This window comes from Lathamus discolor, chromosome 6 (assembly GCF_037157495.1).
Source record: "Lathamus discolor isolate bLatDis1 chromosome 6, bLatDis1.hap1, whole genome shotgun sequence".
In the NCBI taxonomy this organism is placed as follows: Eukaryota; Metazoa; Chordata; class Aves; order Psittaciformes; family Psittacidae; genus Lathamus; species Lathamus discolor.
The window spans coordinates 73,305,406-73,330,426 of NC_088889.1; the positions used below are offsets into that span (position 1 = coordinate 73,305,406).

Consider the following 25,021-nt stretch of genomic DNA (forward strand, 5'->3'; position numbering starts at 1 on the left):
GGCAGCGCTCGGTCACGAAATGGCGGAGGCGAAGAGTGCGCGGCGGGGAAGGAACGAAGAAAACGGCTGGGGCGGGCGGGGGCCGGAGCCTGGTGCCGATACAGCAGCGGTGGCGCGGGCGCTGCAGCCTAAGTACTGCTCCGCAGGACAAAATGGCGGCGGCCCGCCCGTCACGTGACCCTCGCCCACCGCCCCCGTCTGTCCAGCCCTCGGCTGCCACCACGAGCGAGAGGCTGAGGGGGACTTCCCCACCATCTCCTTTTCCCTCCCGCCGTGCCCAAATCCTGCGGCGGGCCTCGGCCCCGGGAACGAGCGGGACCAACTCCTCCTTCAGCAACCCATGTCGCGACAGGAGCGCTCGGCCCCCCAGCTCCCCCCACCGCTCTGCTCCTCTCCACTCGCTCTCCCCTCCTCTCCGCCCGGGTGGTTCAGTCCAGCCAAGCGGCCGCAGCCCGCGGAGCGTGATTCAGCGCTCATTAGCATAAGGGGCGTGTTCATATCGCGGCACCGCCCCCGCGGCAGCGAGCTGTTCCGAGCCGGGTTTGGTCCGTGACCGGTCACTGCGGTGCCATGAGCCATAAGCCATGAGCCATAAGCCACCCTTCCCGGGCTGGTCCCGGCCCGTGCCCCCCACGCTGACATATCCCCCACTGTGTGTCTTCCTTCCGACGAGCTGTGGCCCCTTGCCGTGTCCTGTGCCCAGGTGCCACGACCCCTTGGTGTGTGCCATATGCCGCATCCCCTGTGCCCTGTCCCCTGTGCTGTGCCGATGCCGTGGGCACCCGAACGGTTCACGTGGGCCGGCTTCCGTGGGGTCCCCTCTGGGGGCTTTGCCCTCTGCACCCCATCTCCTTTCTGAGTCTGCTCCCGGCGCTCCCACTCTCCCCACTCCTCACCCCAGTGTGCCTCCTGCACCCCGAGCTGCCAGCCAGTGCTTCTGGCCCGTCTTTCCCCAGGGCTCGAGGGGAAGGGGTGGGCTGGGTCTGAGCTACAGAGTCACCCCACCATGGGCACTGCCACCCACCCCCCGCTGCAGGCAGGATGCAGGCAACCTCCCTCTGAGCCCCCCCCCAGCCTGAAACATCCCAGAGATCCTACTATAGCCCATCCTAGAAGGATGACTGGTGCCATTTCAGTTACCCAGGGTACTCTTGGAACAAAACCATATTAATTCTGGATTTGGGGTGCTCATGGGCAGTTGTCAGCTCCTGCTTTGACTGCTGCCACAAATCCTGCCCATCTTCTGACACCCTTATTAACTGAAATATCAGAACTCCCACCCGCCTCCTCCCACTGTTGCCACTCTTCTGGGCATCTCAGCCCTGTCCAGGCTCATAGGGAAGGGGAGAACAGGGTTTAAATCCTGCTTGGCAGATCCCCCTCCTGCCAGGGGAGCACAAGCAGCCCCAGTGCTGTGCAGGCAGTGGTAGCGACACTCACTGGGCACCAGCGCCAGGACATGCTGGCTCCATGGAGGAGATGGGCTCGAGGCAGGCTCTGTACAGGTCTTCATTCAGCATATGGCCTTGCGGCAGGGACTGGCTGCGAGCGCAGAGCTGGTAGGAGGGTGGGGAGAGGAGAGAGCTGTGGGGCACTGCTGGGGGTCAGAGCATCAGAGGAGGGCCCTGTCCTGTGCCCTGGCAGAGGTGGGCACTGGCTGTGGGCCCCATGTGTGTAGCACACCACTGCTAAACTGTCACCATCATCACTGCCACTGCCACCACCGCCACTGCCATTACCACTGCCACCAGCATCACCAGCACCAGCATCACTGCCACCAGTACTGCTGCCACTACCATCACCACTGCCACCAGCATCATCATCACTGCCACCATCACCATCATTGCCACCACTACCATCTCCACCACCACCATGCTGCTTTTCCTGCAGTGTTGCACCCTGGGGAGGGTAGTTTGCAGCATGCTACTGTCATCGCTGCTATAGAGGCGGCTGTTACTGCTGATAAGTGATTCCAGCAGCCCCAGCCAATGCCAGGAAGCCTTTCACCAGGGTGGGGACCATCCCTGCCCCAGGGGTCTGGAGCAGTTTGCTAGTTGGGTGAATTTCCCATCCCTCAGGGCTGGTGGCATTGGTAGATGTCCACATTTGGGATGGTGAGGGTGCAGGGACCAGCAGTAGCTCATCCCACCCGTCACATCGAGGTCTGTGAGGCCACTGCCTGCTGAGGCTTTGCCCGGCTGTATCACTGCCATCCCTCACCAAGAGCATCTCCCCAAACACTGCCCAGCCTGCCTGTGGTGAGGGGTCTCTGCATGGACCCCAGGCAGAGGGTGACAGGGGCATCCTGGCTGCCAGCAGGGATGAGCCCAGTCATTTGCTCCCATAGGATTTATCCAGGAAGCCGCTGTGTGGTGGGTGCTGACATGCTGCTGGGTGAGGGCTTTGAAGCCCTAAGGGCAGCTGTGGAATGGGTCAACTCCCTGTCCTGCTGGGCACCCACCCCCAGCAAACAAAGAGCCTTCTGTAGCCCTGGACTCACGAGTTGTGGCGGTGGTGGTGCCCCTGAGACTCTGTGTCTGCAGCAAGGACCCCCCAGGGCCCAGCTTCCCTCTTTCACCCTTTGGAGCTGGGATGCCAGGAGCCTGCCCAGCGCTGCAGCCGCAAGCCGAAATCCCGAGGATCTTGCCACCACTCTGGAGTGACCACTTGAAACAACCTAGCTCAGTGGAAGGTGTCCCTGCCCATGGCAGGAGGTTGGAACTGGATGAGCTTCAAGGTCCCTTCCAGCCCAAACCAGTCTGGGATTCTGTGATTCTATGGCTGTGACTGACGGAGGGACCGTGTGCTGAGCATCCTCCTGTGGAGCCCGATGAGCCATGCTGGTTGTCCCAGGTAACGGGGGAGTGGGTGGACATGAGGATGCATGAAGCCCAGATGGACCAGAGGGCAAGGACCATTTGGATGTTGGTGACACCATGTGTCACCGTATCTGGATCCCTGCGGTGCCCAGCTGCCAGGTGAGCTGAGGGGTTCCACAGGAATAATTTCACAGAATCATGGAAACATGGAGTGTCTGGGTTGGATGGGACCTTAAAGCTCATCCAGTTCCAACCCCCAGCCATGGGCAGGGACACCTTCCACCAGACCAGGTTGCTCCAAGCCCTGTCCAACCTGGCCTTGAACACTGCCAGGGATGGGGCATCCACAGCTTCTCTGGGCACCCTGTGCCAGCGCCTCAGCACCCTCACAGGGAAGAGCTTCTGCCTAAGAGCTCACCTCAGTCTCCCCTCTGTCAGGTTAAAGCCATTCCCCCTTGGCCTGTCCCTACAGGCCCTTGCCCAAAGCCCCTCTCCAGGTTTCTTGTAGCCCCTTTAGGCACTGGAGCTGCTCTAAGGTCTCCCCTTAAGGAGCCTTCTCTTCTCCAGGCTGAACCAGCCCAGCTCTCTCAGCCTGGCTCCAGAGCCCTCAGATAATTTTCATGGCTTCTGATCATTTTCATGCTATTAAATCCCTTTTGCACTCTGTCCTGGGTTCAGCAGCAGCAGTCAGTTTTTCTCCTTCTTAGTAGCTGGTGCAGCACTGTGTTTTGACTTTCTGCCTGGGAACAGAGCTGATAACACAAATGTTTTAGTCTGACCAAGGACTTTCTGAGCCTCATGCTCTGCCAGGGAGGAGGGGAAGCCGGGAGGAAGCAGAGACAGGACACCTGACCCAAACTAGCCAAAGGGGTATTCCATATCACAGCACGTCATGCCCAGGATGTAATGGAGAGTTACCCAGAAGGGCTAGGGGACTGCAGGGTTGGAGTAGGTATGGGTCGGTGCTCGGTCAGGTGGTGGTGAGGTGTTGTGTTCTCTTCCCTTGTTGTTTCCTTTATCATTATTATCATTGGTGGTAGCAGCAGTGATTTGTGTTATACCTTAGTTACTGGACTGTTCTTATCTCAACCCGTGGGAGTTACACTCTTTCGATTCTCCTCCCCATCCCTCCGGGAGTAGGGGGAGGGCAAGGAGAGGGGGGAGTGAGAGAGCGACTGCGTGATTTATGGCTGACTTTGTTTAAACCCCGACACACTTGCACTGTTTAAACCCCTGGTATTTCCATCAGTAACAGGTCCTGCATCTGGTCTCCTGGCCTGTGCAGGCACTGGTGTGATGAGCACCACTCTGCTGGGGTCTCTCTTATCCTTCTCTCCAAAGCCAGCTCACTCTGCCTCCATGCATGCTACTCCCCATGCAAACCCTCAGGATGGCCCCACTGCCACCTCACATCAGGGTCACCCCAGGCTCTCCTGGCAGAGCTGCTTCTGCTGGCTGAGGTGAAGGGATGCTTTCTTCTTCAGGAAGGAATAAAAGGAAGGAAAAAATCCAATGCTAAACTGGGAGGTGAAGGCATCATCACAGGCAAAGAGCCAGAAACCCAGAGGCAGAAGAACCCACATTACTGTTCCCACAGCAACTCACGCTCTCCCTCCTCACCGCCCTCAGCACACCAGGCAGGTGCTTCCCAGGCTGCCACCGGTCACTGTAGGTTTGCCATCTCCAGCTCTGCCTTTCATTTTGGGCTGGACTAACCCTGCTCCATGTGTGTGCTTGGTGGCATCGCGTGCCACAGCACCCAGTGCAGCCCAAGGGTGATTTTAGGTTGTCTCACCAACATCACATGGCTGGTGCCAGGGGGCTGGGGATGCTGCTTCCTGGCTCCTTCCTGCTCCTCACATCCCTGGGGTGACACCAGCTCCAGGAGGTCAGGATCTCCAGTGGTTTGTGAGCAAGGTTTCTCTTGCTCTACTTGGGTCTCAATGAGCTGGTGTCCATCCTGAGCTGTTAACTCCTCATCTGGGACACTACTTGGCACTAGACTTCTTGATGAGGCAAATTAGGAGCTTCCTGTGCAGGTCTATTCTATTCTATTCTATTCTATTCTATTCTATTCTATTCTATTCTATTCTGTTCTATTCCAACCCAATCTAATCCCATTGCCTTCTCATCTTCCTGTCCTGGCCTCTATAAATCCTCTGATCTTCCCCTTTTCCAAGCCATGCTCATGGGGAGGTGCAGCTGGGAGATCATCCTTGTTTCTACAGTTTCTTCCATTCCAGAAGACAGTGCAGAAAAGAGCTTCCCCTGACATGTCCTGTCCAGGACCACATGCTGCATGTTGGCTGATCTCCTCCATCCTTCCCTCCATGGGGCATCTGTGCCTGGAGCTCAGCACTCAGCCGGCAGCTGGGATCAGCCAGGGCTTCCCACAAGGAGGTTCTGCCCAGGGTTTGAAAATAGCATTTATTTTCTCTGGTTACCATAGTTACTCTTGGAAGTCTCACAGCACCGCTTCTGCTGCTTGGCTGGGTGATTGTCTCCAGCACAGCACAGCGGGATGGTGTTGTTGCCCAATGGATGCATCAACACGGCAGGAATTCCAGGGACATTGGGCGAGCGCTGTGTGGGGTGCCCGTGCTGCCCCTCATGGGGCAAAGTGTTGGATGCACCTGTAGGACCGGCACAGATTTTTGGCCAGCCCTCTATAACCTGGTTTGTGTCGCTGGAAAGAGCTGACGTGGTCTTCCCGGTGCTGAGCTGTAGTTGTGCTGCATCTCCTTTGTGGCGTGGTCGATGCGCTGGAGGAAAGGGATGGGATCCAGAGGGATCTGGGCAGGCTGGAGAGGTGGGGCCATGCGAAGCTCATGGAGTGCAACAAGGCAGGAGTGAGCTCTGCAGAGCTGCATGCTTTGTGGCTGGGAGCATATATAGGACTGTGCTCCAACATGGGGACACCCAGGGCAACATAAAACCAAAGCACAGGTTAATCCAGCACCGGAGCCTCCAAACCTGGGGATTTTCCTGTCAGACCCTTGCGGGAGCAGGTGGAATTCATCGCCTTCCCTGCAGCGATGCAGACACGTCTGCCCTGTGCAGAAGACCCTGGAGGCAGCCCAGGATGAGCCTGGGACATTTCCATGGTGAGCAGCAGCTACTCAGGGGACTGCGAGCACTGCGGTTGAGGCACACACTGGGGACAGGGTGAGGTGAAACCCTGGGTACTGGGCTGTCGGGCATGGCTGATATCTGGGGATAGAACTGCTGATGGATGCCAAGAACAGGCAGCCACAGAGCACCAAAGAAGATGAGCCAGATACAGGGTTATTGCTCAGCGCCACATTCAGGTTTGGGGAGAAAACATGGGTTGGTTTCTATCAAAAGCAGGGTCAGAGGCTTTCTGCTGCCTGGACAGGAGCTGCTCTGGAGCCATGTGCCAGGCTGCCCCGAATCTGTCCTTCACCGCTGGGCTGGGCTAGTGCCATGGCTCTGTCCTGCTCCACAAACCTGCTCCTGCTCTGTGTTGCACCTCTCTGTGAACCTGTGGCACCGGCACCGAGAGAATCAAACCTGGCCTGGTAGAATGCGCTGCTGCTGCCCTGCTCTGTTGACCTGCTCTGAGCTGTGTGCAGGCAGGAGCCTCCTGCCTTTGCTTCTCCTGGCCCCACTCTTGCCACACCACTGATGAGCTGATTCAGTCCAACCCCTGGCACCTCCCAGGCATTCCTGAGCTGCTGCTCTGCACCAGCACTTGCATGGAGCATCACCTCCAGCATGCTGCCTTTGGCCAGCTGCTGTGCCATGCTGAGCTGTGCTATGCTATGCTGTGCCATACCATGCCATGCCATGCCATGCTGTGCTGTGCAGTGCAGTGCAATGCTATGCCATGCTGTTCTGTGCCATGCCAGCCTCTCCCCTGTGCTTCTCATGCCTGTAGACCCCTCAACTCCTAGAGCTGAGACTGAGCTGGTACCAGTGCCAGTGGCAGCTCAGTGGCAGCCCCTGAAATTCTTCTCCTGTGGGTCTCCTGGGCTGCAGCACAGCCTGGCCTTCCTCCCTCCTCCTGCACACACACACCTCTGCTAACGCACACTGGAAAAGATGGGTTTGACTGGTGAAGACATTTGCCAGAGCAGGGTTAGATTGTCCCTAACAACCTGTATGTGCGCATGCTGGGGTGACCAGTTTCCCACAGATGTGTTTCTGGGTGCGGGTGCTGGCAGCATCCCAATGTCACCCTGCCTGGCTGGGGGTCCACGGGTGCCTCCATTCACTCATGGTGATATTCCTGCAGCCTCCTGTCCCTTCCCAGCAGCTTTCCAAGCTGTGTCCTTTCTGCCTGGAAGCACCCAAACCAAAATGCTGTGGGAGAGCCAAATTAAACAGCACTCGCACTACACTTTGTTCTAGCAAAGACAAACAGAAAGGGATAAGGAACATGGTTTCCTCTGCTTATTTCTCTCTCAGGCTGTTATTTCCCTGCTTGCCTTGCTGGGGGATTGGAGCTGCCTTTAGAGCCCTGTCTGGTGCCATGGCTGTTGCCAGGCAGGGCGCAAGGCCTTTTGTTTTAAGAGTCATTTTTCTGTCTGCCAGGTTTCACATCTCTCTTGCAGGCAGTTCCCCTCCTACAACACCCGATGTGGAACATCGTGCCAGTAGCGAGGGGGTGGCGAGTCCTCCCATGGGGATGAAGAACACATTTTCTTATCTGGGCTGCCCTGGCTGGTTTTCCAATAGCATGGGCACTTCATAGGGAACGAGCATCGCATTGGGAATGAGCAGGACCACAGCAATGCAAGAGAGGCTTTAGTGGTGGAGGGAAGAGTTTGTGTTCCTCTTGGAAAAATCACGACCTCCTCTGTGCACAGTTCACCTCCTGAGGTGGGCTGGGATTTCCTCTGCCCATCCTCGTTCTCATCCATGCTAGGCATGGCATCAAACACCACCTCTGAGGGAAGTTTCGGCACCCCTGATCAAAGATGGTCTCAATCAGGCTGCTTAGCTATTCTAACAGAGACCACAAGGAAATCCAGGTGCCTCCAAAGGCTCCAGTGCAAGTTTATAGCAGAGTAGGGAGTGGGTTGGTTCTAACCATCCCTTCATATTTGTGTTAAAAACACACCCCAAGCCAGAGCCAAAGGCAGGGTCCAGCTGTGCCGCCACAGGTGGCAGGAGACGTGCTGCCCTCGAGGGCAAAGTACCCAATAAAGATGATACTTGGTAGGAGAAATGACGACTGTACCATAGACCTGCTCACCTCAATGCCACCAAAGCAGCAGATCTGGATCTGGAGCATGACCCCAGGGGTTCCAAAGCACAGTCCTCTGCTTTTTGGTACTTTTTAGGCCACCCACCACAGGCTCAGCAGGCATTGCTTACTGCAGGGCTGCAGGGAGATCTTGAGCTTGGGCTCTTTGCTGCAAGCAGAGAGACACAACTGACTGCATTAACCACTGGGGTTTGAAGAAGACATACGCAGGACAGTAAAGTTCAGAGGATGCGGATAAAAAGGGCAAGAGCATTTGCAGATGACAAAGATCACACAAGGTTATTGCTCAGAAAAGGGGAAGAGATAAAGGACACTAAATGGAAATCTGCAGGGGGACGTATGAAAGCAATCAGTTCCTCTTTCTGCCATATCCCGTAAGTGCAGTACAGAAATTAAAGGGGCAGCAGATGTGGAAGAGATGAAAAGAAGCTGATTTTATGTATTTTACTTTCTGTCAGGTTCTGAAATACGCTGGCACGGTTCAAACAGCCAGAGGTAAGGAATGCTATGATACAAAGCCCAGATGACACCACTAGTGACAACACAGCATCGTGTTTCCCAGCACCATTTTGAGGGTTTTACAAAACCATGGGGTTTTACAGTGGTAACAAACCCAGCTTTGTGACTCTTCTGTTTTTGAGAGAGGGGAAACACTGTCACCTTCAGTCCCTGATGGAAACTGAGGACAGCCAGGGATGAGCACAGTCCCTGTGGTGCCCCCACAGCCTGGCCCCACTGGGCTCTACAACCCAGCCACCTCTTGTTCCCAGAGTCAGGGAGCGGACAGGCACCCCTGGTGTGTGCTGGGGAAGGGAGGACACCCCCCGGCAACAGGGGGGCTGTGGTTAGATTCCAGCCCCTTAACTGAGGTCAGGGCGGAGGTGTCCATCAAGCCAAACATCTGAAGCCAACCCCAAATTTGGTCTGTGCACCATCCTTGCTGCATCGCTCTGGATCGGAGCTGTTGGGGCACAGAGGGGAGTAGTGACACACAGAGCCCTGGGCCTCCCCCAGGAACATGCCATTTCTTCCATAGAGGCTTTTTTCCCTGTCAGCTGACACAGGCAGGATCACACGAGGCAGCCGGAGCACAGGAATAGCAGCTCACTATTGAAGGATGCCTGTCTGGCTGCACATTTATTAGTAACACTGACTGATACGCAGGCGCCACTCTTACCCGAGCTACTGCTTCTTCCTTCTTATCCTCATGGCACAACCTTCCGCATACCCATGCTCATGGAAGAGCTCCTGTGTGCAGAAGCAGCCTCGGCAGAGCCCCATCTCTTGGCTCAGCACCATTCACCACCAGGGGATGATGTGGATGAGAGCTCCCACAGGGTGGGTGGACGGGGCAGCAGCTCTGGACCTCACCGGGGAACTCCTAAACTCAAGGAGTTTAGGTCCTCACGGGGAGTGCACCGTGGCCTAGACCCAGCTGCGTTTCCCTGTGCAGGAATGGTAACAGGAAACATTTGGGATTGAAGCAGAGAGACTTTGGCCCCCAGGGGCTTTCACGACTTGGGGGTCTTGGTTGCTGAGAAGTTCCTGTGAGCTGGCTTCATTGAGCACTTAAGCCCAGAAATCTCCCGTGTGCTGGGCTGCATCCTCAGAGTGTGAGCAGCAGGAGAGGGAGGGGATTGTCCCTCAGTCCTGATCCAGCTCTGGGGCAGCAGCACAAGAGGGACGTGGAGCTGTTGGAGCGAGTCCAGAGGAGGCCATGGAGATGCTGCGAGGGCTGGAGCAGCTCTGCTCTGGAGCCAGGCTGAGAGAGCTGGGCTGGTTCAGCCTGGAGAAGAGAAGGCTCCTTAAGGGGAGACCTTAGAGCAGCTCCAGTGCCTAAAGGGGTTACAAGAAACCTGGAGAGGGGCTTTGGGCAAGGGCCTGTAGGGACAGGCCAAGGGGGAATGGCTTTAACCTGACAGAGGGGAGACTGAGATGAGCTCTTAGGCAGAAGCTCTTCCCTGTGAGGGTGCTGAGGCGCTGGCACAGGGTGCCCAGAGAAGCTGTGGCTGCCCCATCCCTGGCAGTGTTCAAGGCCAGGTTGGACGGGGCTTGGAGCAACCTGGTCTAGTGGAAGGTGTCCCTGCCTGTGGCAGTGGGTTGGGACTGGATGAGCTTTAAGGTCTCATCCAACCCAAACCAGTCGGGGATTCTGTCATTCTATGATCTCTCCTGTGGTTGTCCCAGTGACTGTGAGCGAGGAGCAGCAGGGAATATTAGTTGGAGATAGACCCTTCAGAGAAAACACTGGGGGTTGTTTGAAGCTGTCACTCGGAGGACACCGGCTGCCTCCAGATTTCAAGTGGGACCTGCTGGGCAATCCCCAGTCACACTGCCCTGGGAGACACCCGGCCCCATGCCTGAGGACCGGAAGGACAGAGCTGGTCCCACCATCTCTGCATGGCCCAGCGAAAGGCACTGCTGTGGGACAGAGGGTTTGCTGCCAAACGTGTCTGCTCCTGCAGTGGCAAGAGTGGCGTGTTTCTGTGCACACACTGCCCAGAAACTCAAACCTTTCTCATTGTCTGTCTCTCCCATGCTCCCAGCACAGCTCCTTTGCCCTGGTCGTAGCTGTTCATAACGTGCTTTGCACCAGCCCAGGCAAGTGGCTGGATTTAAAGTCTCTGCGCTTCCAAAAACCTTCCAGGTTTTCTCGACCACAAACCCACACGGATGCTGGGAAGGAAGGGTACCTTGTACAGCCACGTCCAGTCTCAATTAACCTCTGCAAGGTCTGGTTAGCTGGTGCAGATTAAACATTAAACCCTTAAAACATCCTTTGCCTCAAAAAACCAGCAATAAAGGCAGGGCAGGGACTGGCTCGTGCGGATGGTCATGGGAGCATGAGAGCCCTTGTCGTGTATACAAGGAAACACAGATCCAGCCCCTGCAAGCGGGTTCTGGCTGCGTGAGAGATGGATCACAGCAGAGGTCATGAGGCAATTCAGGCCAAAGGCTTCAGCTTGGAGTTTGTTTATGCTGGCTTATGGGCCAAGAGCCTGCCCTGCCCTTCTCCTCCGGGCAGCCCTGGACCCTCCTCTCTGCAAACAGCTCTTAGGGCAGCCCAGGGGCTGCAGCAGGCACCTGCTGAGGGTGCTCTCACCCAGGGAAGGGGCATGAGGGTGCTCCCGGCAGCCAGAGGAGCAGCACATATCCCCTCCGAACACAGGCTAGGAATTCTCCCCAAGATGTCAGTGGGAGCTGGAGGCAGCTCCAAAACTGTCAGAGGGTTGAGCACAAGATAGGCAGGAAGGAGATGTGCCCTGGCTCTTCCTTGGAAACCTCTGCACTTGCCCCTCTACTTCCCCCAGCCCAGGCTGTGTCAAACACATGTTAATCAGGTTTCCTCCAATGGTCAGTTATTCCCCTGTGGTTTCCACTTCTGCATTTTCTGTACATGATCATGCTATTGTTCATTAGGGAAGAGGCTGCCCCACAAGGACCCACAGGCACAGGATGCCGGGAGCCACAGTGGAGCACAGCCCCACAGCCCCTGGAGCTGAGCTGCTCTCTCCAGGGTCAAGAGCTCATTACTGGGAAACAAACCCAGACCACAACCCTGGCATGGGGCAAAGTGAAGCTCTAAGAGAGAAATGCCTTTACCTGCCCAAACAGAACAAGATCACACGGCGACACAGGAGCTGTGCATAATGTTCTTCTAGACTAAGAGAAACCCTATTGAGCTCCATGATAGAGGTTATGGCAATTGTTAAAAACCAGGCAAACCCTTAGAGTAAAGAGGCTCAACAAGAATTTGTGTGAGCTGTGAACCTGCTGAAACCAGTTTTCCTCTGGCTTTGTGTTAAGGGTGGGGAACTGGGGGGACTCTGATACCCAACCAAGGCTGGCTTCCTGCTTCTGTGAACAAGAGCCAAACATTGAGAAACTCAACATCTCTGAGACTTTGCTGCCTCTTCCTCTTTTTCTACAAGAGACCTGGAGAGGGGCTTTGGGCAAGGGCCTGTAGGGACAGGCCAAGGGGGAATGGCTTTAACCTGACAGAGGGGAGACTGAGATGAGCTCTTAGGCAGAAGCTCTTCCCTGTGAGGGTGCTGAGGCGCTGGCACAGGGTGCCCAGAGAAGCTGTGGCTGCTCCATCCCTGGCAGTGTTCAAGGCCAGGCTGGACAGGGCTTGGAGCAACCTGGTCTGGTGGAAGGTGTCCCTGCCCGTGGCAGGGGGTTGGAACTGGATGAGCTTTAAGGTCTCTTCCAACTCAAACAGTCTGGGATTCTATAGCTCTCCCCATTAAATTTGTGTGAGTGTGGTCACAAGGATGGTCCTGCAGCACTTTGTCTGTGGAGGAAGCCTGGACTCTCCTGTTCCACCATCCCCAAAGGTTATCTCTGCACTGTCCCCTGGGTGAGGGCAGCGGGTGGCATCACCATGCTGCACCATTTACATGGGTGCTGAGGTGACAGGAAGGACAGTGCAGATACTCCGATCCCACCAGCATGACTCCCCCAGACACTGGCCCTGTGCTGCTGGAAGAGGAGGAGCTGCCTGCTCACTGCGAGGGGCTTATGTCCATTGAGCATACAAGACCCATCATGCAAGATGTCAAGGGACAAAACACCAGGCGGGATGTGTGCCTCTGCTCAGCTTGGCAAGCTGGGACAGCTCCTGAAGTTTCAGTCCTAGACCTCCCTTGGGAAAATCTGGACAAGCTGTTGCTCTGCAGGATTAATAGAGAGCAACCAACTTCCTCCCATCTGTGGTCTTTGCTGTGCTTGAATTCAGAGCCTCAACAAGCTGAGCCTACCAAGGCACGGCATGCTCAGGCCCCTGCAGAAGGTATGTGATTCAGAAGCCCATATGCAATGGTTCTCAAAAGGGTCCATGTGACTGAGGCAATCCCTGCAGCACAGCACAGAGCTTCACAGCGCGAGGGGGCAAAAGTGGGTTTTCACATTGTCACAGAAAGGTCTGGGCTCAAAGTTTAATCCTTACCCAGACCCAACCCAACTGGAGGCTTTAAGGAAGTAGGATTACACAGAACAGTGTGGAACATTTGAGGAAGAGAAATAGACTGTGCCTTAGTCGCCATGAGCGGGACAATGCTGGTTGCAGCCAGTGAGCCCTGCTGAGCTGGTGGAGCCAACACGAGCGCTGCTTGTCTGCAACACTCACAGGTCAAAAATGTGGACTCCCAGCCATTCATTGTACAGAGGATCCAGCAGCACGTAGGCTGGGATGACGAGGCACTGATGACTGGCTCGCTGGACTTGCAGTCTTCTCTATGGGTTTCCAAAGCTGCCTCTTTCACTTTGCAGCTGCGAGAGATCTCAGACTGGTTTGTGTTGGAAGGGACCTTAAAGCTCATGCAGCTCCAACCCCCTGCCATGGGCAGGGACACCTTCCACCAGACCAGGTTGCTCCAAGCCCCGTCCAACCTGGCCTTGAACACTGCCAGGGATGGGGCAGCCACAGCTTCTCTGGGCACCCTGTGCCAGCGCCTCAGCACCCTCACAGGGAAGAGCTTCTGCCTAAGAGCTCATCTCAGTCTCCCCTCTGTCAGGTTAAAGCCATTCCCCCTTGGCCTGTCCCTACAGGCCCTTGCCCAAAGCCCCTCTCCAGGTTTCTTGTAGCCCCTTTAGGCACTGGAGCTGCTCTAAGGTCTCCCCTTAAGGAGCCTTCTCTTCTCCAGGCTGAACCAGCCCAGCTCTCTCAGCCTGGCTCCAGAGCAGAGCTGCTCCAGCCCTCGCAGCATCTCCATGGCCTCCTCTGGACTCGCTCCAACAGCTCCACGTCCCTCTTGTGCTGCTGCCCCAGAGCTGGATCAGGACTGCGGGGGGGGGGTCTCCCCAGAGCGCAGCAGTGGGGGAATCCCCTCCCTCAAACTGCTGCTCGCACTCTGGGGATGCAGCCCCACTTACCCGGCAGATGACAAGTCCAGTCAGAAACTAATTAGAAACCCTGCCAGCGAAAGGCTTGTGGAGGGCACAGCTCTTCATTTTGGAGGACAATTTAACCACAACAAGGGAGGTGTCTCACCAAGCAAGCAATGAACTGAAGCTGTGTTTGCAGCTGGGTAATGTGCACCCGGGTTCAAAGACAGCATAGGCAGTCCTAGCACCTAATCTACATTTGCACAAGAGAAACCAGCACCAGCTCAGCAGGCCAAGAGCTGAACACCCTCAAATTCTGCCCAGCTCCAGTCTGGATGCAGTTCCTCTGAGCAGCCCTTTATGTGAGTTGAAAACAGTGTCAGAAGCCGCCCCAGGCATCAGCTGAGCCACAATCCCCTTGGCTGCTGGGGCAGAGGCTCTGCCACCCACAGCAGTGCTTGGGGAAAGAGAGAGTGAAGCAGGTCTGGAGACACCAACAGGGTGCCTTAAAAGGCAAGAACTCCTCCAGGTTTGCTGCCAGAAGCAGTGTTGTACCATCAGCTGGTTACAAAACCTCTCCCAGCGAAGCAGGGGTTTATGTCATAGAATCATAGAATAGTTAGGGTTGGAAAGGACCTCAAGATCATCTAGTTCCAACCCCCCTGCCATGGGCAGGGACACCTCACACTAAACCATCCCACCCAAGGCTTCATCCAACCTGGCCTTGAACACCGCCAGGGATGGAGCACTCACAACCTCCCTGGGCAACCCATTCCAGTGCCTCACCACCCTAACAGGAAAGAATTCCCTCCTTATATCCAATCTAAACTTCCCCTGTTTCAGTTTTAAACCGTTACCCCTTGTCCTGTCACTACAGTCCCTGATGAAGAGTCCCTCCCCAGCATCCCTATAGGCCCCTTCAGATACTGGAAAGCTGCTATGAGGTCCCCACACAGCCTTCTCTTCTCCAGGCTGAACAGCCCCAACTTCCTCAGCCTGTCTTCATACGGGAGGTGCTCCAGTCCCCTGATCATCCTCGTGGCCTCCTCTGGACTTGTTCCAACAGTTCCATGTCCTTTTTATGTTGAGGACACCAGAACTGCACACAATGCTCCAGGTGAGGTCTCACGAGAGCAGAGTAGAGGGGCAGGATCACCTCCTTCGACCTGCTGGTCACGCTCCTTTTGATGCAGCCCAGGATACAGTTGCTTTCTGGGCTGCGAGTGCACACTGAAGCGGGCTCATGTTCATTTTCTCATCAACCAACACCCCCAAGTCCTTCTCTGCAGGGCCGCTCTGAATCTCTTCTCTTTGTGTTTACAGACAAGACTGCAGAGAAAACCCAGGAGAAAAGCCACAGCTGGTGAGCATCCTGCTCTCTTCATGCCATGGCACCGTGGCAGGATGGAAGACAGCCTTCCCCTTCCCGGAGTTAGGGCTCCTCCAGCTTCATTATGAACCACCAGCCCTGTGGGACATCACGCATTAACTCTCTCATCACCAACCCCTACAGGGATGATAGAGTTCTCACTACTTGGTGCAATCATTGCGATCATCAAATCATAGAATGAAACAGGTTGGAAAAGACCTTTAAGATCATCAGGCCCAACCATTCCCCAGCACTGCAAAGTCCACCACTAACCCATGTCACTGAAGGCCTTGTCTACACATTTTTCCAGTCAAGTAGTTTAAAGTAGCTGTCAGACTCAGAACCAGCAGCCTGTGCTTGCTGCTCAGCTCCTCCAGATCCCACAGACACATTTTCCTGCTACTGAGCACCTTGGTTTGTTAAGTTTAAAGTCTTTAAGGTAGCTGTAAAATTGTGGTTTATGGTATTTAATGCTAAGCTCACTTTTGGAATTTAAGTGAAGAACGCCTGTTCATAACCCCCTTTTCATCTCCCATCTCTCCCAGTACTCAACCTGGTAATGTTTAACTCCTGGGACTTGCGGCTTGGAGGAAGGACTGGCTGGGTAGTGGAGGGCGGCAGAAGCTGAGGAGTGGGCCAAGGGGAACCTCTAGTGGCCACGGGCTCTGCAGCGAACCTGCAACCCGGCAGCGCAGAGCTGGCTCCAAACCAGGCTGGGAATCGCTCCCACAGGCTCAGCAATCCCGCTTTTCCACACGGCATCGCCCTAGAGCACAGCTTTGCTCTTGGGAGCAGCCGTGTACAGGAGCTCAGGAGGCCCCGCGCAGTTTATCAGGGGTATATGTGGTGGCTCTACTTTGCTTTTGCCTGGCAGGATTTTCACTCAAACCCCAAGAATTTCACCTTTAATTTCCTTGGTCATTGTGTGCGGGCATGTTCCAAAGGCTCAGAGTATCCTGATGTCCTCCACCTACAACCAATACATTCCTGTAGTTCCTGCAAGTCTTACATTTAAGTTTCAGGCGTTGGCAAAGCTTTGGCTTAAGGAACAGAAGCAGTGGTTGAAACCTGCACTGCTAGCTAGAAACACTCATTTGAACCATGGCAAAAAGCATCCATGCTGTTCTCAGGGACACAGGGAAGGAAGAGATCCATCAAGAGGTACAAAAATCCTAGTTTTAAACAAGCCACTCCCTGGCAGAGCTGCCTGCTGCAGCCACAGCCCCACAGGTGCTGGCACAAGTGCCAGGGCTGCAAGTCAGTCAACAGCATTTAGATGCAGAGGATGCAATGGTATTGCTGGTTTGATCTACAATTTACCAGTGCTGGTGGTCAGAAGACACCACTAAGCTCCACTTCATAGAATCACAGATTCCCAGACTGGTTTGGGTTGGAAGAGACCTTAAAGCTCATCCAGTTCCAACCCCCTGCCACAGGCAGGTTGCCACTAGATCAGGTTGCTTCAAGCCCCGTCCAGTCCGACCTTAAACACTGCTGGGGATAGGCATTTTCAGCCCAGGCTGGGCTGGGGCTAAACATGCTCTCTGGTCCTACCAAAGGGATAAAAGCTTATTTCAGAATCTACCAATCTAAGATTTTTACAGTCAGTTTGGTATGTCATCTTGGTGGAGGTCTCTTCAAATGGTCAGAAACTGTGTAATTGCTCCACTGCAGTGAGGAGTTCATACGCCCCAAGGTTTATGTCTCAGTCTCAACATGCCTTTTGCTATGAGGTCTACAGGAAGCAAAATAACAGAATGAAGAAGAGTCAGCAGCCTCCACAGTCAAACATGTTTTAATACAATCCAAGACTCTGCACAGTGACAAAAATACCATTGACGTATGGCAGTGATTCTAATGATAGGGTGGAAAACCAATTCAGCAGCACAGCTCCACTCACGTGAAGACAAACATCACCCCAAATACTGTGAACACTCATCTCAACTATAAAAACTCTGAAATTCATGACAGGCAGAAAGGCATCTCACCATTAACAGCCAGGTGCCCAAGCCTCTGATCTACCTGACAACTGCACTCCAGATGTGGATTGCAGGAGCCAGCCCTCAGTCCCCACTGGACATAGCACCACTGTCTATGGTGGGCAAAGGAGATCACTCCCCATCAAAAATGAGGATGGCTTTCCAAGGACAAAGTACACAAATACAGCGCACACACACCCCAGCAGTTGATCAATCTGCAAGTTCCACCCCGCCATGGCTAAACACAGATATCACTGACATGAAGTTGAACTCTTTAAAGAGCAGTGCTCCTGCCCCTCCAGTTTGTGTTATCTCCACACAGAGGAGACTGGAGCTTCCCCCTTGCCTTTGTTAACTGGCTTCTATTAACAGGAGGCTGATTAGCGCTTCATCTGAACAGGGAGTGTGTGTCAAAGCGCATGATCCGCAGGAATGACAGTTTGGGTGCAGTGATGAAGTGTGTCCAGCCTGGCTGAGAGCTGGGAAAAGTTCTGTGGCCTGGAAACAGCTCAGATGCCATTTACAATAAATCAGAGTTTCTGATGTCAGGAGTTTCTGGCTTTTTCTGCCTTCAAGAGAACATTACAAAGCAAAAATGGCTTCTCAGGAAAGCAAAGGCTCTCCTGCAGGACTGCACAAGCTGATGCTGTCACTGCTGTCAGTAGGACTATAAACAAGGCCTACGAACAGTTGTTCCCAGTTACAAGGTGACTAAAGCACTTCAGTGGGGCACTTGAGATAACATGAACTTTCTGACAAGGTGCCCATTGTAGTCCTTGTCTTAAAAACCAGTTTGTGGTCTCCACCTCAAGAGTTCTGCATGTTACACAAATGCTTGGCTTAATTACCTGAACTTTGATATGGACTTGGTCAGTGACAACTGTTAACTACAGACAGAAGACAACTGGAAAGAAACCACTGTTCCTCTAAGATGTTTCACAACCATAATGGGGATTTGCACAAGAAAAGGAATACCCATTTTCACTGAACAGAAGGGTTGTGTGAAGGTGACACAGCATCCTACAATTTCTCTTGCTAAAGGAATGAATTAAACCACACGTACTAGTGCTGCACGATGCCTAAAGCAGAGGAGCGCTGTATCAAATTATACAATCCCTGTGACGTGTGCCTCACGACTGATATGAATCCTGATATGAATCCCAACAGGCAGCAGGAGGAGGATCACCCATGAACTCTTTTACTCCCTGCTGGGATTTGAAGACTCATAGAGGTCACTGCTCATTGGGCTCAGTGTGTGCCCCAAGCACAGAGAGAGTGCGGTAATGTCCTACTTTAGAATGAAGATTTACCTTTAAGACCCATGTGAAAGACTGGTTGGCTGTCTAGATAAGCTGCCAAAGAGGGCTCTTTTGTGGACCTTTGCTGCTTGGGGGTCAGAAGTTGGACTGATCTGGCACATGGGAAGCTGAGTTGAAGCCTGTGACTGACTTGTGAGAGACACTCAGGCCTCAGCTGCCCAAACCTCACTTGTTTTCAGTGCTGCTCCTTGGATCCTCACTGAATTTCTGAGCAACCAGGAGTTATTTCTGATTTCAAACACCCAAACTCCTGTGAGCAGGGAAAGGAACAGTGTTTCTCATATATGGTCTAAGGCATGGTACAGCACTCAGGTTTCATTGACATAGCTGCATTCCACAGAGATGGGGAGAGAAAACCCCATCATCACTGCCAGCTGCAGGAGAGATTTTCCATATACAACCTATTCATTCCAAGTGCAACAAGTCCTGCCAACAGCTTGAAGGAATCTGACAACTTAACAAGCTGAAAATTAATGCTATTGTGTTTGGGGTTTTCAAGGGCACCTCAGACAAGCTCCACAGAGAGCAGATACAGACAAACCTGAAATGCCACCTCCATGGAAGAGACTCCACTAAATGGGCTACATTCTCTGATTTCTTCAGTTTGAGGAAGCCTGTGGGGTACTAGCAAGTGCAAAGTGATACAGCTAGCTTTCAAAATATAACAGAAGGCAACATCAGCCAGTATTTGTAAAAAGCCAGATATGACTGTTTGAGTTCTTCCCCATCAAAATACATTAAATATAACTGAATTATACCTTGCAGATGAGTTAAACTTATGGTAAACCTCTGAAAAGACAGCTGGACAGAACTCACCCAGTGGGAAAGAAAGAGAGGCTGAGTGCTGCCTTAAACAGGGTGAAATAATCTAACTGCAAATATATGTGGTGCAAAAGACATCTTAAACTGTTATATGTGCAGTTTCGTATTTCAAAGAGCTATTTTGACAAAAGTTTAAAATGGCACCTGAAGAAGAAAATCACATTTTTTGCCAAGTTTGCTCAAGTGCTTCACAAAAGGTAACACTTTACCAAGACACTTGGTGTTTTCACTGATGAAAAGCTAAACAAGCCAACAGAAGTCTCACACCACCCTTCAATGCTGACCTGACCCTGTCCAGCCTCACTGAGATTTTATCACTATAAATGAACTTGAAGTAACCACATTTCCCCTACTCTAAACCAGTTTTTTAGGCTGAACTGCTGAAGGAAAAAATAAATAAAAATTCCTCCTTCCCTTCATTTTACCTGTGGTGGTACTAGTAAATTACCCACTGAAGCTCTGAGAGCATCCTGCTGTATGCTCTGGACTACCATCAATGTTTATGGACTTGTGCTTTGGGTGGGAGCTGTTCTACAGCAGATACCACAAGTTTTAAACGAAGACACAGGGCTGTTACCTACAGACATCCCATGCCCAAGGCATGCTTGAGAGAGCTGTACGAACTCTCAGGAATAAGCAAAAGCCTCTTTGCATCATCCAAAACCTGCCAGAACATTGCTGCCAAAAGTGTTACCTTTTTCAGGATATCATCACTGGGAAGACTCATGATACAGAGGAACAGTGTCACGTAGAGTTCTCCTGGGAAGCTTGTCCACCCCTAGAACAACATTACACAGAGTATTTCCGTCCCACTTCCCTTCATTTACTTGTGGGGAGAGCATTAAGCTTCTGTACCACGGTGTCTAATTCCCCAAACATGTAGGGATATCAGCAGTTATTCTCAGATTTAAAGCTCCATCTTAGCTTCCAGGAAAGATGAAGAAAGGGAAGTTTCTGAGCACTGCTCTGGCTTTCAGCTGCCTGGTACATTAGTCAGCCTGAAGTCACTATACTGATATGGAATACGAATGTAAACAAAATCATGCTTTCAAGATATGGTTGTCCAGTCTGGATGCCTTTCTCAGAAGCAGATTTCTCAAACAGGTGCAACTGGAATGTGTCAAGGTTTCAGGTACAAGAAGGACAATGAGCAATCATGGTTCTTGTGGGAATTGAGGGCTTTCAGAACTAACAAAATGCTGCTGATTTGTCTGCACAATCCCTACTTATAGTAGGGCAGTGATTTCATGAGCTACTGTTCTACATCAAATCTGAGGTCATCAATGTTCCCTGTGAGCACACATTTGATAGTACTGGCTCAAGCCAGGTACTGATGCCAGTGGCACATAGCTCTACAGTACACCTCAGCCAGCTCTGGGCCTCTGAGGAGTTGCATCAAACTACAAACCTACCCTTTTGATAAGGACTTGTATCCATTTAGGATGGTTTAAAATAATTACATTTTCATTTTATCTAGTAACAGGACCTGAATCCAGATCTTTAGAGGTAAAGAACAAAGGAGTTAATCAATCAGATACATTACTTCACCTTGACCTGTCTTACACAAAATAAGAGTAAACAACTAAGCCCTGCACTCAAGTGCACCACCTAGTAATGGCTAAAAACCACTGACCCCAGCAGCAATTGTGTTCTAACTTGGCTCCTGCATTAGAATTTGTCTTGGGAATCCTGGATCAACTGAAAAACCAGTTGATTAATGACAGTCAACCATTCATGGTGTCCAAGAAGCCCCACACCTCCAAGAGAGAGATCTGGAAGCTTTCAGAGCACAATGGCTGATTATTAAAGGTATTACAGTGGCTGGTTCTTCCGTGGTTCAGATCTGCATCGAGGTAAAGAGCCTGGCCATCACCACCTCCTGCAAGAAGACAAAGACAAGTGTAAGCAGGTCTCTGCACTTCTTAGCACACAAAACTGCTGTAACAAAAAAAGACTGAAGTGCTTTTCTCATGGGAACAACTGGAAGCCCTAAGTGATGTTTGCTTGCCATCTCAGCTGTAACAGGTATGATCCAATGCACAGCTTTTATGCAATGCACACCATCAGAAGTGGATTTTTAGTTTGGTTTTTTTTTAATTAGAAAAAAATGCAAGTCAGTAAGAACAAGACTCAAATGCCTGTGTTTCACATCTGGTTTTCAGTGCTGGAGGATGTTGGAAGTTACCAACTGCACATTTTTCCTCCAGTAAAGAAAACAAAAAGAATTGTGTTGGCAGTCAAAAATCAAAGGTGGGAGAAGAACAAAATCAGTAAGTGACAGCAGAGGCTTAGTCTTCTAAATTACTGCAAACCGCATCAGAGTTGATTAGAGCACGCGCTGCTAAACGTGACATCAGCCAACACATGATGTTAGAGATCAGCAGGCTAGGTGCTATTTCAACAAGTGTCAAGCTTTTTGGGAAGAGGACAACTATGATTTTATACCCATTCCTTGCAAATCCCATTTAGGGGACTACATTACTAATCAGGGCTTTTGCTGAAGTCAGCAGCACCACAGATCCAATAAAGTCCCAGAAGTATGAACATGTTCTATAGTTTACCCCATGTTTCAAAAGCTTCAGGGCAAAGTAAGTTCCCCTTCAAAAACTATTTCTCATCATGAATTAGGCAGTGTGAAGGTATGGCTCTGCCCAAAGCTATGAGTTACTGTCTTCCTCTAAAGTTCCTGATACGCAAGCTTTCCCACAGAAAATTTCTGTTGGGTAATAATACTGGGTTTTGGCCACTTTTATCTCTAACTGTAGTGATCTGAATTACACACATGGCAAATACAGGTGAACTCTTGTATCTAAGGGAAGAGCTGGTAGGACATATGCTCAAATTCTTACACGGACTTACCTATAATGATGCATTCGCTGCTGCCAGCCATGAACATGGAGGCTGTTTTGGAAGGCAACTTGAAGTGCCGAGCTGATAAGAAGGGAGAAAGGTGATCTGAGGAGTGTGATGGGGCACTGCCGGAAGAGAGGGTGCTGGAACTTGGTGAGGCGTGATTTTCTGTCTCTGATCCAGGCTTGGCCAGTTCTGGGTGTTTTATGATCACCCATTCATAGCGTTCCACTTCTGGCTTCAGCTGCATAGGGGCAGAGGAAAGCAACACTTTAGTTAGCGCACATACACTACACACAGAGCTCTGCACAGCAAAGTACGCTCAAGCCCCTCAGACTCCACTCGCACAATTAGTAGTAAAGATTGGATCAAACTGGGATCCCTCATCCCTGGCAGTGTTCAAGGCCAGGCTGGATGGAGCTTGGAGCAACCTGGTGTAGGGGAAGGTGTCTCTGCCTGTGGCAGGGGGTTGGAACTAGAGGAGCCCTAAAGTCCCTTCCAACCCAAACCAGTCTGGGATTTCATGAAACTGCCTTTTAGGGCAGATTTTTTTTCTTTCTTTATACCTCTGCTTTTTAGGTGACTGAAGGAATGAGGCAGTGTTTTCTGAGCTACCTTATTACATATTTTAAGAAACTATTCTGTGCAAGGGAAGAAAATGGGTTACAGAAACCTGAGATTTTCTCCTTCATGTTAAGAGTTCAGGAGACTTTGTAAACTAGGAGGGCACAGAATCCAGCCTCTTCAAGTGAAAGGGAAATAAGAGTTACTCACACCATTACAGCGGCTCTGCTGTGCTACTGGGTAATTCGATGAAGTTTTACTCACCCTAAACACAAAGCATTCCCCAGTTCCAAAGAAACTCAGCGTGCTCCCTCCTCGCCTGCGCTCGCTCCAGTCGGTGGACAGATAAGCACCACAGACCTAGCACAAACAGTCTGGTCATGAGGCTTTTACTGAAGGAGAAAGTCTGGTAAACCAACTGATGCAAATGTTTTAGTCTAGAACAGGTTGGATTTTAGCGTGATTTTCAAAACCTCTGTATCAGTGGATTAAGGCAGCACAAGTACTTATATCAAGATAGATTTAAACTGCTTTAATCCACTGGTGGATACCCTTAAATCCCAAGAGTTTTATAAACTATTTCATATCTCTGAGGCCTTAAAGGAGAAATGATCTACCATAATGCCAGGTACCAAACCACAAATGACTCCAAACTTGTCAGGCCTGACTCTACCTCCTCAGTTTGGCGTCCAAAGCAACAGTATTGTCACAAGTTACAGTATGAGCTGTTCTGCCTGAATATTTTCTGATCATAAAAAGCAGTCCCGGCTTTCTCCAAACTGGAGGTTATAACCAGCTTAGCTAAGCCAGTGCTGAACTAGCTCAGATATTTAAATCAGCCTATTCAGACAGCATGGGGCTCACTAGTTTCCAATAAAGAAAAACAGCTCTGGAGGGCTGAGTTTTTCTGTGGAGTCTTTTGTTTGCACTACAAGGATTTCCTGCTACCAGCAATAAGCATAATTGCTAAGTAGACACAGACCAAACAAGGAAGCTCTGAAAATGGGATAAAAGCAACCCTGCAGCAGGGTTCTTTTACAGAAACATTGGTTAAACAGAATTGTTCTCAAGTACATTTGCTGTTTAGCCCCCACCAGCTTTACAAGCAGAGCTCCTAGAACAGAATTACTGAAGAGCAGGTTTTTCATAGAAGAAAATTGTGCGCATGAACAAAAAAGATGCCCAGAACTCTATTTGGTCTGATATGCCTGAGCATGTGAGAGCTGGAAAATGTGACAGCAAATTTTATTCTTCCTAAAAATGTAACTACAGGCGTATAAACAAAGGATGAAAGTAATCCTTTGCAAAAAAACAAAACTCACAAGCAAACCCACCATATTTTTCTTCTACTTTTTGTTTGTTTGTTTGTTTGGAATATCTTTGGGTTTTTTAGGGGTAAGAAATGACCCATACTATAAAACCCAGCACCACTTACAAGGCTGGACTTTTGACAGGCTCCAGGACAAGAAGAAAAACCATAAATAAGTATTTTCCAATTTTGTAAGTCACTGGCATGTCAGGGCAGGCCTGGGATGACCAGAAACCACACACTGGCCTATGAAACAGTCTGGAGCATTAGCATTAGGCAGATGCAATTAAGACTAGAGATGGGCTTGTTTCATAGGCAGTGATCCTGCAGGAACATAAGCAGAAATATAAGCCCAGATGCTGCAATAAGAGCCTGAGGTTATACACAGACCATGCGGAACTCGTGCACAAAGGTGCAGACTACCAATGCTCATTACAAGAAGCCCTGGGCACCTCTTGGGAGGCTCTGGGAAGCTTTCTTGAGTGATGCATTTTTGTTTTCTAAAGAAGCATGAGATGAAGCTAATGTTTTACATTGTGTTGTCCAACACTGTCATGCACAGCAGAGCAGAGAACCAGCCCTCATTAGATAAAGCATGTGTCTGCACTCCTTCTCAGGTTCTCAGCGCTTTTGTCATTTGTTTTTTCAAACAAGAATAAGATGAAGCTAAAGCTTTTGTTTCCATAATATGCAGTCCAGGATTATTCATACTATTTAAATGTGGCTACTTTCTCTCCTCGTATCCTAGAGAAAATGAAAACATCTTCTATGAATCATGAGTTTCTTAACACAATTCCTCAGCCTCTCCCTCTGAATCTGCAATTAAGTGCCTGTCCAAGAGCAAAATGAGTTACTCTAGTCCCTCATCCCACACTGCTTACAAGAAAAAGAACAGCTTGTTTACAAGATTTACCCATGAAAACACAGTCCATAA

General features: G+C 51.3%; 1 protein-coding gene across 4 annotated transcripts in view; it reads right to left on the reverse strand.

The window, feature by feature from the left end:
* Positions 1-17,023: 17,023 nt before the first annotated feature.
* TBC1D24 (TBC1 domain family member 24) overlaps positions 17,024-25,021 on the reverse strand; it is a 30,192-nt gene continuing 22,194 nt past the window's right edge. For all 4 annotated transcript variants that reach the window (XM_065683591.1, XM_065683590.1, XM_065683587.1 and 1 more), the window contains 3 exons: positions 23,043-23,138; positions 22,224-22,458; positions 17,024-21,243 (listed from right to left, as the gene is read on the reverse strand). In XM_065683591.1, coding sequence (XP_065539663.1) covers positions 21,089-21,243; positions 22,224-22,458; positions 23,043-23,138 — 486 coding nt within the window. In that variant the 3' untranslated portion in view covers positions 17,024-21,088. The remainder of the gene's footprint in view (positions 21,244-22,223; positions 22,459-23,042; positions 23,139-25,021) is intronic.